This window comes from Trichosurus vulpecula, chromosome 3 (genome assembly GCF_011100635.1).
Source record: "Trichosurus vulpecula isolate mTriVul1 chromosome 3, mTriVul1.pri, whole genome shotgun sequence".
In the NCBI taxonomy this organism is placed as follows: domain Eukaryota; kingdom Metazoa; phylum Chordata; class Mammalia; order Diprotodontia; family Phalangeridae; genus Trichosurus; species Trichosurus vulpecula.
The window spans coordinates 412,844,651-412,863,510 of record NC_050575.1 but is presented as its reverse complement, the minus strand read 5'-3'; the positions used below and the strand labels follow the sequence as shown (position 1 = coordinate 412,863,510).

Here is an 18,860-nt window from a genome sequence, read left to right as displayed (position 1 = left end):
TGAAAGTGCCCAGAATTAGGAGACAGAGGGTCTTCTTTGAAGGAAAGCAGGAGTTGAGGGTCATTGGATCAAAGACCATATGTCAGGGAGTAAATTGAAAGAAGACAGGAAAGGTAGGTAGCAGGGAAGGAAACAGATTCTAAAGGGCTTTGTATGCTAAACAGGATATTTGATCCTAGAGACCATAGGGAATTTATTGAGTAGGTTGGGTGACATGGTTGGACCTGCACTTCTGAGAAATCACTTTGATGACCAAATGGAGGATAGACTGGAGTGGGGAAGAGACCTGAGGCAAGTAGATCTCTACCTCCCCTGCCCAAAAGATTACTGTGATAGTTCAGATGTGAAGTAATCAAAGTTTGTACCAGGGTAGGAGCAGGGTCAAAAAAAAAAAAAAAAAAGAAAAGGGCCTACTGAAGAGATGCTGTAGAGGTGGAATCCACAACAGATGCTGCAAAGGTGAAATCAACTAGAGATTCAGCAGAGGTCAAACAAGAGATTCAGCAGAGGTCAAACAAGAGATTCAGCAGAGGTGAAATCAACCAAAGATGCTGCAGGTGAAATCCACAAGAGATGCTGCAGAGGTGAAATCAACCAGAGATGCTGCAGAGGTGAAATCAACCAGAGATGCTGCAGAGGTGAAATCTACAAGAGATGCTGCAGAGGTGAAATTCACAGGCCTTGAAGACAGCTTAGATGGAGGGATGAGAGAGAATAGGGAATCAAGCAAGCCTTGGTGACTAGGAGGATGGTGGTGCCCTCATCAGTAACAGCGACCTTTAAATGGTGGGAAAGGACACTGAAAAATGAATGGAGATGTGTTAATAATTGTGCAGCAATCCCTGAAGGCCCAAGGAAAGAGCTGGACAAAGCTGGAGTGAGACATGGAGAGGTAGGGTTAAGGTAGATGGGAGAATGTACATTGAAGGTTCGGGAGTGGGGAGAGCTTACTCTTAGGCAGCTGGGATTCAGTATCACTGAAAACAGGAGAATAACAGGGGATGGGAGCTTTTGAACCACCAGGAATGAGTCGGGGCAGAGTAACAAGATATGTGAGCAGCTCTGCTGATGACTAGAATGATCTCTCTCCACCTCTTAGAATTGCAAATTTCCTTCCAAGTTCAGCTTGGAAACTACCTTCTTGTAACAACAATGTTGCTAGCTGCTGCTATGGAGGTGAAAGACCAACAAAAAACACACAGAAAGGCTGCTAGCACAGCTTTTTTGATCTGCTTTTCTAAGGAAAGCAACTTTAAGGGGTTAACAATCTTACTTTAATCAAACATACATATATCATTCACTTAGTTCAGATGGTAAAGCCAGCACCCTCAACTTCAGAGAAAACACAAGACAGAAATTATAACAGATCAAATATGAACAAAGCAAGTAACACAAATCAACAGATAGGCTTCTCGTCACCACACCAACACTCTTCCAATGAGTGTGCCCCATACAAAATGCTAACCTCAGAGTATATGCACGCTTCTTCAGGGTTAGAGCGCTTCACACCTCTTAAGGGTCACCTGACTGCCTGACTGAATTAGCAAAAGAGTGTGGGCCTTTCTAGAAACAAAGGCAAGACTCTTTCAAAGGCATTCAATGCCTTAGTGCTGAGAAACACTACAGAACAGACAACAAAAAGTCCCACTTTGCTTGCCCTTACACTTCTGCATTAAGCCCCTTTTCCCTCCAGCTGCTGAGGACCTCCCCCACAAAATTACCTTGTATTTGCTTGGAGCATCCTTGTAAATGTACCTACTAACTGTTCCAACAGAATACAAGCTTCATGAGGACAGGGAGGGTTTCCTTTTTGTCTTTTTACTCCTGGTGCTTGGCATACAGTACTTACTTGACTAGAAAGGCCAATCTGAAGACAAATTGTAGAAGGGAAAGACTAGAAGAAGAAAGATTTATTAAGAATCTATTGTAAACTATAGGAACACAAATAAGAACACTTTTCACACAAATAAAAACAGGTCTAAACAACCAGAGAAACAGTAATGGCTCATAGGTAAGTAGGCCAAAACAATATAATAAAAATAACAACACCACCTAAATTAATTTACTTATTCACTGCCATACCAATTAAACTACTAAAGAACTATTTTATAGCGCTAGTAAAATAATAAAATTCATCTGGAGGAACAAAAGGTCAAGAATATTAATGGAATCAATGGAAAAAAAAGTAGAGAAAGGCAATCCAAAAGTACAGATTGCCAACTATTACAAAGTAGTATTCATCTAAACCATCTGGTACCAGCTAAGATACAGAGTGGTGGATCAGTGGAATAGATTGGGTACACAATATACAAAAGTAAAAGACCACAGTTATCTAGTGTCTGATAAACCCAAAGATGTCAGCAAACAGGGCAAGGACTCAACACTTGACAAAAACTGCTGGGAAAACTGGAAAGCAGGCAGAAACTAGATGTAGACCAACATCTCATACCACATACCCCAAGAAAGTCAACATGGGTAGATGAATTAGATATAAAAGGTAATAAATATCATAAGCAAGTTGGTGGCACATGGAAGAAATTATTTGTCAGATTATGGATGAGGGAAAAGTTCATGATCAAACAAGAGATAAAAAGGATCATGGGAAGTAAAATGACTAATTTTGATTACACGAAATTAACAAATTTTTGCACAAACAAAACCAATGCAGCCAAAATTAAAAGGAAACTGGGGGGGGGGGAATAGATTTATTGCAAGTTTCACTAATAAGAGCCTAACTTCTCAAATACATAGGGAACTGAGCCCAATTTGACACAATAAGAGCCATACCACAACTGATAAATGGTGAGCCATACTCTAACTGATAAATGGTTAAGGATATGAACAGGCAGTTTTCAGCAGAAGAAACAAAAACTATCAATGGTTATATGAAAAAATGCTCTAAATCACTAATAACTAGAAAAATGAAAATTAAAATAACTCTGAGGTACTACCTCACATTCATCAGATTAGCTAACACAATCAAAAATCCATTGCTGGTAGAGTTGTGAACTGGTCCAACCATTCTGGAGAACAATTTGGAACTATGACCAAAGGGCTATAAAACTGTGCATACCCTTTGACCCAATAATATCAGTATTAGGCATGAACCCCAAAGAAATCAAAGGAAAAGGAAAAGGAACCATGTGTACAAATATTTATAGGAGCTCTTTTGGTGAGGACAAAAAACTGGACGCTAAGAGGATACCAACTGACTGGGAAATAGCTGAACAAGTTGTGGTATATGATTGTGATGGAATACTGTTATGTTCTAAGAAATTAGGAGCAGGATCATTTCAGAAAAACCTGGGGAGACCTATATGAACTGATGCGAAGTGAAGTGTGCAGAATCAGGAGAACATTGTATACAATCACAGCCATATTGTACAAGGATCAACTATGAATGACTTAGCTACTCTGGAGCTCTGAAGTCTGACACACTGTCTCTTTAAGACTAGAAGGAAGATAATATAGCCTGGGCAGTCATGAAGTGTATTAACTTGTACTCCTGTGCTCATAGTATTACCATGACCCACTACTCTTGGCTAATATTAACACAGCACTTGCTTTTAAATTTGCAAAGCACTGTATATATCTGATCCTCAAAATAAGCCTGGGAGGGAGGTGTTAATATTATTATTATCCCCATTTTACAGGTGAGCAAACTAAGACAGAGATTAAATGTGGGAGATTTGAGGGGATTAGAAAAGCAAGTGATAGTGGGAACTGAGCAAAGCATACTGACTCCATCTTGTGATTCAATTCTGGAGCCAGCTCAGTTCCTTTCCTATTTAATTATGGGTCTAGTCTAATTTCTGTCTTTTGAGAAAACTTTATTCAATTGTGGCAATTGTCAGAAAACTTCATTGCATCGTTTCAACCTACCCCTGCATGGCTGGGAAGCTGGACCATCTCTAGCCGCTGCTTAGAGAACCTTAACTAAGGATCTAGGTTCTGTTGACCAGAAACCCAGTCAGATCCTAAGATAGATGGCAAGGAGTTTTCTCACAATTATATATCTCAGCTTACCTGAAAGCTGGCCCCATTGTGCTCAATCAATTACTGTTTTCCTTGTTCCTTTGATTGAGTACTGACACATAAGAGGGGGACACCTCTTTTTCTCATTTCAGGGATCACTCTTCCCCTCCCAACTTGGAAATCCCTAATCTTTCCTCCAATTAGAAATCAGATTACCTAATTCTGTATGCTGGTTAATTGTCTTCTTTTAATTAACTGGTCCTATCTGATTAATCGCTTTTAATGTATAAAAATCTATTTCCCCATATCCAATGTGGAGTGCCAAGCTGAGGAGGTCTGGTCCCAATTTGTCATTCAATTGGCATGCTTTACTTAATAAACAGATATGCTCAGAAGCTCAAACTTTTGTCTCCTCAGTCTTTCATCTTTCACCTGCCACAAATGACCTCCCTGGGGTCACACAGCTAATAAGTGTCTGAGGCTGGACTGGAACTCAGGTCTTCCTGACTCCCAACTTCTAGCGCTCAATTGTCTGTACCACCAATGATGGATGGTTTTATACTATTAAAATTCTAATTTCAAACCTCATTAGAATGGAAGTTAGGACCTGCCATCAGGGATTTGTATACTATTAATAATGAAACTTCAAACCTCATTAGAATATGCTAAGAAGACTCTCGAGCAAATGAACAAAGCCAATGAAAATATTGTGGCCTAAACTGGTGCTTCTTAAACCAAGGGTTTTGACCTCCTATGGGGTTGCAACCCACAGTGTAAGAAGCACTGCAGGGGTCTCAAATGGAAGAAGTTTAAGTAACCCTGGCCTAAACAATCTGAGTCTCAGGTTGTCTGAAAATTCTTTGGAAGGCCTACATAAGTGATGATGTATGATAAAGATCAGGGATAACAGGGCAATAATCCCCCCACACAGACTTGCCTAGGCAGGGATGTTTTCTATACTGCTTTACAAACCCACAGATTTTGTTGCTTATGTGAAATAATAAGCAGTTAGAAATCAATGTGGAGCTTGTTTTACTCCAAAATGTATGTATTTTTTAATTACAGCATTTCCTAATGTGATCCTCAGCAACTCTTTTCCAGAGGAGTACCTGAATTAGGAGCCAGTGAGATTCACGTAGAAGCATGGCATTCAGAGGAACCTGAAACCCTGCAAAGCACACACTAGATTGTCTCTGATGGAGTTTCAGCAAGAATTATTCCCTTTCTCTTGGCTTTCCTACTTCCTGTTGCCAGCCCAGAAGGTGATCAATCATTCAGGACAATGGTCGGTTGGTGGCGTCCCTTTAGTTTCCCAAGGGTGGGTTTTACCACCCGCTCAATGCCTGTTGTTGAAACCCTAATTCGAAGAGCAGGCCTGCTTTGTCTGGGCTCTCTCAGGGCTGGTACAAGCAGAGAGCTCACCAAGGATGCTGGCCTCCAACAAAGGTCAGGAGCAACACCACCAGCTTCTCAGACTGTGAATATTTCAAACACCAACAGGAAATGTGAGGAGACTGCCTTCCACTCCGACCTTTCGAGGAAAGTTTCTTCAATAAAATGTTTTCACAGACATTAAAATGGGATGCTACAAGGCAGTCTTTGCATTACTAGTAACTAATAATACAAGTAAAATAAATAAATTTTTACAAAATTTTAAGCAACTCATCAGCTAAAGTCATGGGTCAGACAGAAATATTTAAAAAATAACCCAAGGAGCCAAGAGGCTGTTAGGGACAGAGATGGCGCTGGAGCTAGACTTCCTGCACAAGGAAAGTCTCTCCGCCAACCAAGGTCGACCCTGAAGGCTCGGTAGTTTCTCGAGATGGCCAGGACAGATCTCCCTGACTCTGGTCAGGGCCCTACCCACTATCCTACAATGTCTCTCAATGGGATGTGAAACATTAAAATTTAACATTTTTTTTGCTAGAAAATATTTTTCTTTGTAAAGTACAAATTTTAAACAAACCAAAATGATGGAAGAAGTCCCAATGGAATGGATACCAGATTTCTCATTCACATAACTACTTCTTCCCTATGACCACTTCCTCCTGAGTCTCTAAAACTGAAAACTGGCATTGACTCAAGAGAACATACAAGATGGACATGCACTCACACATGGGAAAGAACACCAGCCATTCCAAGGTGGGACCAGAGGCTAGGTTGTACCTGTAAGCGCTAAAACAACATGATAGACCTCCCCAAGCCTTGGGGGAGAGGGAGAAAGCTGCTAAGATGGAAAGAAAAGTGCTTCTTAGAAAAGCCCAGCAACCCTGGGGTTTGGCTCCAACTCTGGCCGTGACAGTGAGGGATTCAGGGATAAAGGCCAGAGGTCACAGGCAGCTTGCGAGGCCATCCAACACTTCCACCTCCCATCCCCAGAGGGGCCTCCAGGAGGAAGCCACTGACCAGACAAGAGGGCTCAATGCTGTGTAAAACCCGGGGAGAAGGCTCCAAGGGCGCCACTGGAGCACCACGAGCTCCAATTTCCTTTGATTTTCCTGTGGGTAAAGCCTTTAAGTGGATGCTTTACTGAGAAGAATGGAGGACACCATTCCCTGATGGTGTCACCAGCAACAGCCGACACTAGCTCGTTTTTAAAAGTGCCTTAGCAGTAAGAGAAGGCAATCTGAGGTGTGCCACAAACTAACCTCAAATTAACTTTAAAACTTCCAGTCAGCAGCTAACCTTAACCCAAACAGGGCAGAGTAACTAAGCCTGGAGATGGGAGGGGAATAAGTGCCTACTAGGTGCCAGGCTCTGAGCTAAGTGCCACCATCCCCCGGTACTATCTGATCTAAACCTCACAACCCTGGAAGGTGGGTGCTATTATTGTCATCCTCATCTTATAGATCAAGAAACAGCCTCAGATGGTCTCCAGCGGAGGGCCCCAAGGATCTAGGAGAGCTGCTTCATATTTTATCATGGCAGGCTTGTCAAATTGGCTGAAGTTTTACACCAAACTGGGAGAAGAGCTAACCCTGAGTGACAGTCAGCATCCAAAGAGACCCCGCCAGGATGGAGAACTGGGCAACCCTGGAGATTCACTAGGGGTAAACAGCAGCCTTATACTTGGGCGAGCTTACTCGCTGTCACTATGAGTCAGCAGAGGGATGTGGCCGATAAGGAAGTTTCCAGGAGACGGACGACAAGTTGAGGCCAGAGCTCTTGTCATACAAGAGGAAAGTGAGAAATGTTTAGCCTGGAGAAGATCTGGGAAGGTGAAGGGAGAGACAGGGCATGGACAAGTTTTAGCTGAGCCAGGGGGCACTGAGAGAGTAGAGGCGAAGCTGGGGGTGACGCCAAGGAAAACTCCTTAACAATGAGGTGGCCAAAAGTGGCACGGCTCTCCCTCCCTGGAGGCTCCAGGCTGAGGAGGATCACTGCTGGATATGCAGGGATTCTGTTCATACGTGGGGGCTCGGAGGTCCCCAAGGCCCTCCAATTCTATGGTACAGTTCTCAAAGATGAACCAGGGTTTGGCCTACCTAGAAAAGGAGAAAGCAAGCTGGCTTCTCGGGGTGTATGGGCTTCATCCCCTCTCATTTTAACCTCTCTAGGGTCTACCCCAACAGCAGGATCTTTGGGTTAAAGGATGTGGATAGGTTGGTCCCCTTCTCAGTATAATTCTGAACTACTTTATGAATGTCAATACACACATGTGAAATATCTAACCCAAGCAAGGGAGAGTGCCAAGATGCCAATGATACAGTGTCCCTGCCTTCAAAAACAAGTAAAGACCCAGTAAAACAGAGCTAGGAAGTGAGTGCAGAGATGCAGGAAGTGCCTGGCCAGGCCAGACCAGACTCCCCTCCTCCCCCAGGGAGTTCCCTTCCTCTGAGGCCTCTGACAGCACTCATCTGGTCCTGGGAAGGTTTCATCAGCCCCTCAGGACCAGATTTTTTCTGGAAGGGCCCTGTCTTTTTGCTTTCTTGCATTTCCACATTCCTTCCAAGAAGGAAGCAGGGGCTGGGGACAATGGGGCCAAACCAAAGTCCCGCCCTCTGGGAATTTAAGCACCCTGGAGGGAGACAAGGTGTAACTTACTAAGTATATGTAAAGCATTTGGGGGTAGGGTGGGGTGCTAGATCCCTGAAGGAGGGAGGCTGGAGAAACTTGGTCCAGAAAGTTCCCACGTGAGTGACCCTGGGTTCAGGGACCCAGCCTTTACCCCGACAGCCTCTAAGCTCTTCGCCATCTTGGAATCAATGATTCCCTGTGACCTTTCAGGCCCTAGGATCTTGGAGTGCAGGGTTGGGATAGGAGCACCTGACCAGGGCCCTGAGAGAGGCTGGGGAGTCTGAGAAGCAGAGGTGAGCACAGAGTGCCCAGCCAGGGCAAAGCACAGAGATGGGAGACAGAAGGGGGTGATGTCCAGAGAAGCAGGCCAGTTTGGTGGGCCCATGGAGCATGAGGAGAAAAGGCAGCTGAGCCACAGTGGGACAGGCTTTAAATGCCAGAGACTGCACTTTACTGGCCAGCTTAGAGGGCGGGCTCAGGCCTGGGCTTCAGGAGCAGCCATCCAGGACATCTCCCTCAATTCTGAAACCAAGAGTCTCTCTGTACATTTCCTATAAAAACCTTAGTTGGCCTTCTGTCCAGGGCTCTCCACCCCTAGCCCCCACATACTTGTTTTCTACTAAGAAATAAGCAGGTACTGCCCTATTCCAGGATCACAGGCCATCCAGTCCAATGCCTTCGTCTGACAGAAAAGGGTAACGGAGGCTGAGCAGGGTTAAATGACTGACCCAGGGTCTCACAGCTAGTGTCTGTGGCAAGGATTTGAAGCTGGATCTTCCCTGTACTTCCCAGCCCCCTATCTCTCCTGCCTATCCAACATTGTGAACAGTCCTTTGTCTGGGGAGGTTAGGCCCACAGCATCAGAGACATGGCATATCAGTCTTTAATGATAGGATCTGTTAGGAACTGGTTAAAAATAATTACAAATTTATAAATGAGCAAAAAGATTACTGTTTTTGATGAACAATAAACTTATAGAGTCAGCAAAAGAGGACTGCACAGGGTTGGGTTTTTTTCCTCCCCAAGCCTCAGCCTGTCAAAGAATCTTTCTGTTCCAGAAGATACAATGAAGGACCAAGCAGCAGTGCAAAACACTCCCTGGCAAGGCAATGGGGAGAAAAGGTGACTGGAGGAAGAAGAGACAAGACAAATGAATGCCAGCAGCACTACATCTGGGACAGAGAATCTGAAATGGAGGTGTGAACAAAAGGACTCCGGAGAACGGATGCCATTCTATCTCCAGCACTGGAACATTTTAATAGTAACAGAAGAACCGAAGGGGGAGGCAGGGCACAGAAACTAACATGCCCAGGCAGTGCCAATCCATAGCCTGGGGAGCACCAGAAAACACTCCCAGTCCTTCCCACAGCCACAGTCATTTGGAGTTTGTCCAGGGCTCCTAATGATTTCATGCCACCAGGGACTGGAGGGAATCACAAGAAGGGAATCTCTGCAGCAGCCCGCTTCCGCTTGGGTGAAGCCAGTGCCCAGGGCTCCCCCAGTCCCTCCACCTTCAGCACGCAGAGCTGGCCAAGCTCAGGGTGCTCAGGAACAGAGCGACCTCCAACTCCCCAAGCAGAACCGGATGCCAGCAACAAATGAAGTCATCGATTAACTTCAACCAGGGCCCCAGGAGGAGATTCTGGCAACAAACTAAGGAAAAGAACTCCTGGGATCCAGCGGCATTCCCCAGGTGCCCATTTTGGTGCCCATTTTGAGGCAGCAAGTCTGGTCACCTAAGCAGCAAATATTCCCCCTCTCCGTTAGGCAGTGAGATTGGTACGGAAGCCCTGGGTTCATATCCTGCCTGAGACAGCTGCCAGCCTCTAAGTTTCAGGGCAAGTCTGGCCCTCTTTTAACAGCAGATCTTTCACTTCTAACAGGCGACTCCCCCAGGGTCGGGGTGAGGCTTCGGTGAGACCCCGCAGGAGCCAGGGCTCGGCCCCAGATGTCACCTTCAGCAGAGACTGGACGACCAAGAAGCGGGCAGCCCTTTAGGCCAGGCCCAGGAAGGCCGGAAAGAACCCCCCTCCCCAGGCTCCCCGACCCTGGCAGCCCGGGCCCATCCGCCCCTCGCCACCACCGGGCACTTGGAGATGCCCACGGTGGGGGGGGGTTCCCCAAGTTCAGGATCTGACCAGGGAGAGGGTCTCGAGCCTCTCTGGCCCCCCTCCCCCATGCCCTTCAAGGTAGAGCAAGGACCGGGTCGGCGGCATCTCACGCGAGAAGGGCCAACTGTGGACCCGGCCCTTCCCCCTCTGAGCCTCAGTTTCCCTGCCTGTAAGACGGGGGGCACAGGCCTAGGGTTAACTTCGGCGGGGGCATTCTGGGGGCCTTGGAAATTCTCCGGCTAAAGTCCCAAGCCCCAGCTGCAGACAAAGTCGGATGAAGGGACCAACCAGAACCAGTTAAGTCCCAGCGGTACCCTCCCAAACCCAACTCTCCAAATCCCTTTACGCATGTGCAAGAATAAGCGCCGTATAAAACCGGGCCGAGCCCACTGCGGCGCATGCGCGTTGCCAAAAGAGGTCATCGCCGCCCGTAACGACGCGGCCCTACCGTCCCCAACACGCATGCGTAATACTCCGAGTCGTTAGCCCTCCCCACCCACAACCCCGGGCGCATGTGCAAAAGTGCAGAGGCGTTAATTTTTCGCCCCCTTCCCCCCGCGGGCTCACCATATACCAGGTCCCCAGAATGATGGTGCCGGTGCGAACATGGCAGCAGCCGCAGCACCAGGTGCTGTAAAATCGGTCCCCGCGGCTCCTTTTGAACGTCATGAGTGCGGTCGGTCGCCTGATCGGCCTCACACCAAAGGGCCGGCTTCCCTGCTGTCGAACGACCCGATAGCTTTAGCCTCCCGAGCTCCTCTGACTCCGCCGCGAGCAGCTCTAAGGCCGCCTCCTCCTCCGGCCCCGCCCCGCCCCCAAGTCAAAGAGGCGCCTGCGCACCCGACAGCCGCGTGGCTCCGCCCTCCAGCCCCGCCCCTAGGCCAGGACCCAATGGAACGGCGCGTGAGAAGGCAGGGGGGCGGGACCCACGCGCCTCGCCCAATCAAGAGAGGCCTCCAGTGCCCCGCTCCCTCCCCTGTCCTTTGAGCTGGCGTAGCGAGGCAATGGCGGATTGTTTGCGTACGTGGAGGGTGCTGGGCGTCTTCGGGGAGTGGGGTAGGATTAGCCCGACTGCCCCGAGATCAGGCCTTCTCTCGTTCCCAAGGACTGGGGACCTAAGCAGAGAGGGACACGGGCTGGGAGTCGGGCATTGCGAGTTAGGAGGGCCCACAGAGTCGATGGCGTGGCGAGGCGAAGCGAGGCGAGGCGAGGCTGGCTGGGTGGGGGGGGCGGGGCGTGGGGCGTGACAGTGGGCGTGGCCATTGTGCTGTGACGTCGACTGAGCCCGCCTCCCAGGGCGGGGCCGAGGGAGCACGCGCGAGCAATAACAGAGAGTGACGTCAGTGTTTCCCCGGTGTAATTGAGGAAGAAAAAAATTGGTCAGTGAGGAGCTCACCTGGTGCAACAGTTTAATCTGCGGTTAATCACTGTAACTCGGGATCACCGACCTCCGTCCCCCGCAGCCTGCCTCAGTGTCTTCTTCTGTAAAATGGAGGCGATGACGGCCCCTACCTCCCCTGGGTTGTAGTTGGGAACGCTCCCCCTGATCACCTCCGCCCCTGATACCCCTCAGGCCCCAGCCGCGACCCTGCCTTAGATGATGTGAGCATCCAGGCCATTTCTAGCTTGAAGAGAGCGATCCGAACTGGCCCTGTCTCCCTTGCCGCCCCCTAACACTCTGTCCTAAGCCAGGATCTTGAATAAGAGCGATCCTGGAGGGTTAAAATACCTGAAACTTTCCAGAGCCGACGCCCCCAGACCGCTGCCCCTAGGACCTTGATCAGCATCTTCCTTAACCGAATCGATCCCATGGGGGTGGGGAGAAAGGCCGGATCTTCCCTGGACAATCCCGGGGTTTGCTTTCCACTCCTGGGCCTTCACTTCTGTTCTCCCATTTTCCTGAAGGTAAAAGTCTGGAAAGAGCTTCATGGGCTGGAGAGAAACAACAGGGTTTTCAATCTCCTGGTGACTCCCTGCATTTTGTATGATTTTCTTTGGCCTGGAAGCACCACCCTGGAGACCCAGCCTAAGATGACTTCCTGTGGTTACAGAAGGTGATTTTGTTAAAAGGAGAAGGAATTCAAAAGTGAGCATTATTCCCAAAGATGTATGCCCCCCCCAGTCCCCTCCAGGCCCAAGTGTGAGGATCCTCTGGTCCAGCCTGTCCTCCCTCCCCCACACCCCAAATCCGTTGTGGGGGGACAGGCTTCCATTTTCTCCAAACAGGCACTTGCCAGTGGGGCTCCCAGCTCCAGGGCATTGCTGCCAACTTCTGGCATGGCCAGGAAAGTCTTCTATTTCAGGGCCTTGTTTCCCACCAAAGTACAGAGCCTCTCAGAGCACCCCACTCAAAGGTGGCTCTCAACCTCTGCCCTTGCAGTCCTGAGAATTTGTTTTTACAGAAGAGCTGGGGCTTATTTCCCTTAGGAGCCATATAACTTTGGCAGGCCACTTCTCTGGGCCTCTGTTTTCTCATCTGTAAAGTGGGACTGGTGAAATGGCAGCCCTTCAAGGACTGTGATGTAAAAGCCCTTTGTAAACAATTAAGGTTCTGTAAAGTGCATCTTCCCCCCCACACCCCCACCCCCGACTCCATGCATAGTGAAGAGTGGGGCCTGCTCGAGGTCACTAGGGTCCTAAATCCAATTCCAAGGCCAAGTTCAGCGTTCCAGCCAGAGGTGATGCCCCCTCAAACTTCCTTGGCCTTTCAGGAAGTGAGTCAGTGGGGGGGTACCACTGGGCACAGAGCACCTGGCTGGGAGTTTGGAAGACCTGAGTTCAAATCCACCCTCAGGCATTTCATGACCCTAGGCAGGTCACATAACCTCTCTGCTGCCCTAGTTTCCTTATATGTAAATGGGGGGTGGTGGTTAATAATAACACCTGCCTCCCAGGGTGGTTATGAGGATCCTGTGAGATGGTAAGTATAAGCTGCTGTAAGAGTGTACCTGTCCTGGAGGACAGGTTGCCATGGCCCTGGGCTCCTGAGGCTGTTGCCTCCTGCTTAGATTTCACAGCAGTGCCTTAGGTCTGTCTCTGGGCCACCTTCTTAAGCCCCGCTTTCATTCCCCCTGTCTTCAGAGAGAATCTGACTTTGTCAGCTGCGGGTGCAGGGTACCCCCAGCGTATTCAAAGTTTCCTTAAACCATCCTTGTAATAAAACTGTCTAGTGGTTTGATAATTTTGCTTGAATGGGAGGGGCAGAGCCAAAATGGCGGCTGGAAAGCAGGGATTTGCGTGAGCTCCCCACCAGGTCCCTCCAAATGCCTATAAAAAATGTCTCTGAACAAATTCTAGAACTGTAGAACCCATGAAATAGCAGAGGGAAGCAGGGTTCCAGCCCAGGACAGCCTGGATGGTTGCTGGGTGAGGTCTATCACATAGAACTGGGAGCGGAGCCCAGCGTGAGTCGTGTCTGGACCATCCAGACCAGAAGCCAGGTGGAACAGGCCCTAGTGCCCTGAATCAGTGATCTGTGACAGTTACCAGACTTAACTTACCAGACTTAACTTAAGCACTTAACTTACTTAACTTAAGTTACCAGACCAGTTAAAGACAACAGAAAAGGATAGTGGGAAAAGCTGCTGGGAGAGAGTGAAAGGAGTTAGCCCTTTGGCCACCGCCCTGGGGGCAGCAGAGGTGATGCAGCTCTGAGGCTCTTACAGAGCTACAGCTGAAGTTGCTTCTGGCCCCAGGCCCACCTGGTGGGAGGAATTAAGTGGCAGGTCTGAACAGGAGTACAGAGCCAGCTTAGATCTGAGTCTGATCCCGGTTGGCGGTTCTTGGGAGAGGAAGAGTGCTGGTATGGCAGAGCTTGCTGCTTAGAAATAGCTTTGAAAACAATAGCACAGCACCTCAAGCTTGGGACAAAGTACTCTCCTCTACAAGCAGTCATACCCCGACAAAAACTCAAGGGTCAACTAAGATGGCTGGGAACATGGCCAGGTAGTGAAAACGGACTCAGATTCAGACTCAGACTTTGGAAGCTTTCTTTGGTGACAAAGAATACCAAACCATATAGCCAGAAGAAGTCAACAAAGTCAAAGAGCCTACATCAAAAGCCTCCAAGAAAAACATGAACTGGTCTCAGGCCATGGAAGAGCTCAAAAAGGATATGGAAAAGCAAGTTAGAGAAGTAGAGGAAAAATTGGGAAGAGGAATGAGAGTGATACAAGAAAACTGTGAAAAACAAGTCAATGACTGGCTAAAGGAGATCCAAAAAAAAAAATACTGAAGAAAATAACACCTTAAAAAATAGACTAACTCAAATGGCAAAAGAGCTCCAAAAAGCCAATGAGGAGAAGAATGCCTTGAAAGGCAGAATTACCCAAATGGAAAAGGAGGTCCAAAAGACCACTGAAGAAAATAATACCTTAAAAATTAGATTGGAGCAAGTGGATGCTAGTGACTTTATGAGAAATCAAGATATTATAAAACAGAGCCAAAGGAATGAAAAAATGGAAGACAATGTGAAATATCTCATTGGAAAAACCACTCACCTGGAAAATAGATCCAGGAGAGATAATTTAAAAAATTATTGGACTACCTGAAAGCCATGATCGAAAAAGAGCCTAGATATCATCTTTCAAGCAATTATCAAGGAGAACTGCCCTGATATTCTACAGCCAGAGGGTAAAGTAGAAATTGGAAGAATCTACTGATTGCCTCCTGATAAAGATGCCAAAAAGAAAACTTCTAGGAATATTGTCACCAAATCCCAGAGCTCCCAGATCAAGGAGAAAATACTGCAGGCAGCCAGAAGGAAACAATTTGAGTATTGTGGAAACATAATCAAGATAATACAAGATCTAGCAGCTTCTCCATTAAGGGCTTGGAATATGATATTCTGGAGGTCAACGGACCTAAGATTAAAACCAAGAATCACCTACCCAACAAAACTGAGTGTCATGCTCCAAGGCAAAATATGGATTTTCAATAAGATAGAAGACTTTCAAGCTTTCTCAGTGAAAAGACCAGAGCCGAATAGAAAATTTGACTTTCAAACACAAGAATCAAGAGAAGCATGGAAAGGTAAACAAGAAAGAGAAATCATAAGGGACTTACTAGAGTTGAACTGTTTTGTTTACATTCCTACATGGAAAGATGATGTGTATAATTCATGAAACCTCAGTATTGGGGTAGCTGAAGGGAATATACATATATATAGATAGATATAGATATATAGGCATATGTATATATATATATATATATAAGAGCACAGGGTGAGTTGAATATGAAGGGATGATATCTAAAAACAAAATCAAATTAAGGGATGAGAGGAATATATTGAGAGAGGGAGAAAGGGAGAGATAGAATGGGGTAAATTATCTCACATAAAAGTGGCAAGAAAAAGCAGTTCTGTAGGAAGGGAAGAGGGGGCAGGTGAGGGGGAATGAGTGAATCTTGCTCTCATCGGATTATGACCTGAGGAGGGAATAACACACACTCAATTGGGTATCTTACCCCACAGGAAAGAAAGAGGAAGGAGATAAAAAGAGGGGACAATAGAAGGGAGGGCAGATAGGGGGAGGAGGTAATCAAAAGCAAACACTTTTGAAAAGGGACAGGGTCAAGGGAGAACATTGGATAAAGGGGGATAGGATAGGAAGGAGCAAAATATAGTTAGTCTTTCACAACATGAGTATTGTGGAAGGGTTTTACATAATGATACACGTGTGGACTATGTTGAATTGCGTGCCTTCTTAGGGAGGGTGGGTGGGGAGGGAAGAGGGGAGAGAATTTGGAACTCAAAGTTTTAAAAACATGTTCAAAAAAAAAGTTTTTGCATGCAGCTAGGAAATAAGATACACAGGCAATGGGGCATAGAAAGTTATCTTGCCCTACAAAGTAAGGGAAAAGGGGATTGGGGGGAGTGGGGTGACAGAAGCGAGGGCTGACTGGGGAACAGGGAACCAGAATATATGCCATCTTGGAGTGGGGGGGAGGGTAGAAATGGGGAGAAATTTTGTAATTTAAACTTGTGAAAATCAATACTGAAAACTAAAAATATTAAGTAAATAAATAGAAAAAAAAGAAAAAACAATTTTGCTTGAATGAAGTGATTGGGAAGAGCCCAAGAGGCTGGTGAGGGATGTTTCTGTTGTCCAGCACAAGTCAGCATCACCACCATCTCCTCTCAGATCAAAGACCCCAGTGGAGACAGCCCTGAACCCCAGAGCCTTGGGAATGGCCCACAGCCAGCATTCAGCATTGAGAGGAGAAACTGTGAGCAAAGAGCCCACCTCAGTCACACCACCCCCAAAACAACTGCTGAAGAAGAGGAGCGAAGAATGGGGGGAGGGCAGGAGGGGAGCCTATTATCAGAAACAACCAGAAGGGTTTCTTCACGTTTCCTGACAGTGGGCTCTAGAAATTGTGTTTGTCCTTCGTTTTCAAAAAGGACCATGACATCAGGGAAATGATGACGTGACTAATTTGAGTGAGGGAGGGCCGTGCAAGGTCACCAGCCTCACTTTCTCCTCCAGAACTATCTGGGTCCAGTGACCAGATATTCATCAGGATGACTGGAGATGATCCAGGATGCAGTGGGAGACATGACCCTTTTAGGCTAAGGCCTTTTCATGTATTCTCATAAAGTGAGGTAATGCCCATTTAGTGAATAGGTCTTTTTAAGAAATGAGGCAAGGGATGCCCCCTTTAAGTAGAAAACAGAACAAAAAGAGAAAAAAGTAGAAAAAAGAAAAAAATCAAGCTGAGAGGGGAAGACCCTCAGGGTTGCTGTTCCAAAGAGAAACATACCACTGACATTCACTCTAAGGCAGGAGGGCCCAAAATACAGCCATTAACTGGAGCTTGGAAAGGGACCTATTGTGGTCCAATCTATGAGCTTCAGGGTGAAGAAAGACTACAGGGAAACAAGTGGAGATGAGGGGTTATTTGGCTTCTGCCCCCTCCCCCATTCTGACCTGGGCTGGAAAAAATGACAAATTATGGCTTTTTCTTGGATTTTCCTCCAGGACTTGGTGAGGTGTATTTTCTAGATCTTTTTAGAACAGTTGCAGAGGAAAGCTTGGTTCTCCTTGACATGTTGGTTGCTAGGGGGAACCACAGTGCACAGAGCACTGGACTTGGAATTAGGAAGACTTGCATTCAAATTCTGCCTTAGACACCAACTGTGTGACCTTGGGCAAGTCACATAACCACTATTGGCCTCAGTTTCTTCACCTGTAGAATAGGGATAATAACAGCACCTACTTCCCAAAGTCATTGTCAGGATCAAATAAGATCCTATTTGTAAAACAGCACAGTGCCTGGCACACAGCAGGTCCTTAATAAATGCTTGTTTCTTTCCTTCAATTGAGAATTTTTTTTTCTGTGCTACTGTGGGTTGTGCTACTTGTCTATAGTCTGAGGCCAGGGCTGAAGCAGGCCAACTGCTCCAATTTCTTAGTTGGTAACTGACTTTAAAGAGTGTGACCAGTTTTCTCAATTGACCTGAATGTGTTTCTTGTGAAACATCAGACCAGTGACTTTTGAAGGCCTCAAAATTGATCAGGGACTTTTTAAAGCCTAGGACTAAAGCCTAAAGGACTAGTTTAAAGCCTCCAATTGGTTGATTTACTGGAAGTGTCCAGACTTTGTTCACACCTAGAAAAAACAGATGTCTTCTCTCTGGTTAAGGGATGAGGGTGGTGTGCCTTTTGGGGTGGGATAGTTGTTGAGGCAAGGCCCTACCCTTACTTTTCTGAGAAGTTACTCCATGTCAGTGTAGGCTAGAAGGGAGAAGGAAATGTCAGGTGACTGCCAGTGAGGTTGTGTCATGTTGGAGCCAAACCGGGATTGCCCAACTCAGCCTCCTCCTTGCACTCTCAGACATAGGCAGCTTTCTTTCAACACAAAACAGTTTCCTAAAACATTACCCTTTTAAGAAAACATGCACACACTGCTGTGGATGTATCTGTATTAGAAGATTAAAGTAATGTTCACAAATGGGACCACCTGCCCTCCCAGCAGATCTTGTCATTGTACCAAGCTTCCAGCACCATCAGGGGCTGGGGAGTAGAGGCAGACAGTTTCATAGTTCCAAGGAGATGGGATGGTTGGTTATGAGGGTTCCAGATGCCTTTACTGCCACCTTCCTCTATCCCCAGAGTGGCAGTGGGAGGCTGAAGCCAGGCTGGCTGAGAGCAGTGCCCAAAACTTATTCTTTTCCTCCAGTTCCCAACTTTCTTGACTTTAAAACCACTTCTCTGCTGCTGGGCCCTCCTCACCCTCTCTGCAGCCTGCTTCTTATGGAATGGCCCTCTACAATTCCCATCCCTTCTCTCATTGGTGAGTTCTTCCTCAAGCCACCATTTTGTGGAAAGGTCTAGGCTGGCTGTCCTTACTTCTCCTCCTTGGCCTGTTCCTGATTCTCTAGACTTGAAAACCACGTCCCTGTATTCAGTACCTTCGTTCCCCACTCTGTTCGCTTCCCTTGTGTGTGATCTTCCCCTTGATAGTCCTTGTTAGAAATACACTTGACACTGAAATTCAGGTATCAAGGGCAATTTATTATTATTTCGGAATTCAAAGGAATTGGCAAATGTTCCTGGCCAGGAGCAGACTCCACCCTTCTCTAGGAAGGGGGAGTGGAGTGTACAGGAATGAGACCAACTTTATTCTGTTAGACTGATACAGATTGATGTACCATCAGCTCAGTACTTCCCTTCAGAGAAAGGTCCACTCCCTTCTAGATCACAATCTTCCCTATACACCCCCAACATGCAACTCCTTGGTATGTTCCCCCCCCCCCCG

General features: G+C 46.9%; 1 protein-coding gene across 1 annotated transcript in view; it reads right to left on the bottom strand.

Moving 5' to 3' along the window:
• Window positions 1-10,947, bottom strand: part of LAPTM4A (lysosomal protein transmembrane 4 alpha) — a 35,722-nt gene extending 24,775 nt beyond the window's left edge. Inside the window, exon 1 of the mRNA XM_036752331.1 lies at window positions 10,671-10,947. Within this exon, the coding sequence (XP_036608226.1) occupies window positions 10,671-10,772 (102 nt within the window). The 5' untranslated portion in view covers window positions 10,773-10,947. The remainder of the gene's footprint in view (window positions 1-10,670) is intronic.
• Window positions 10,948-18,860: the final 7,913 nt, after the last annotated feature.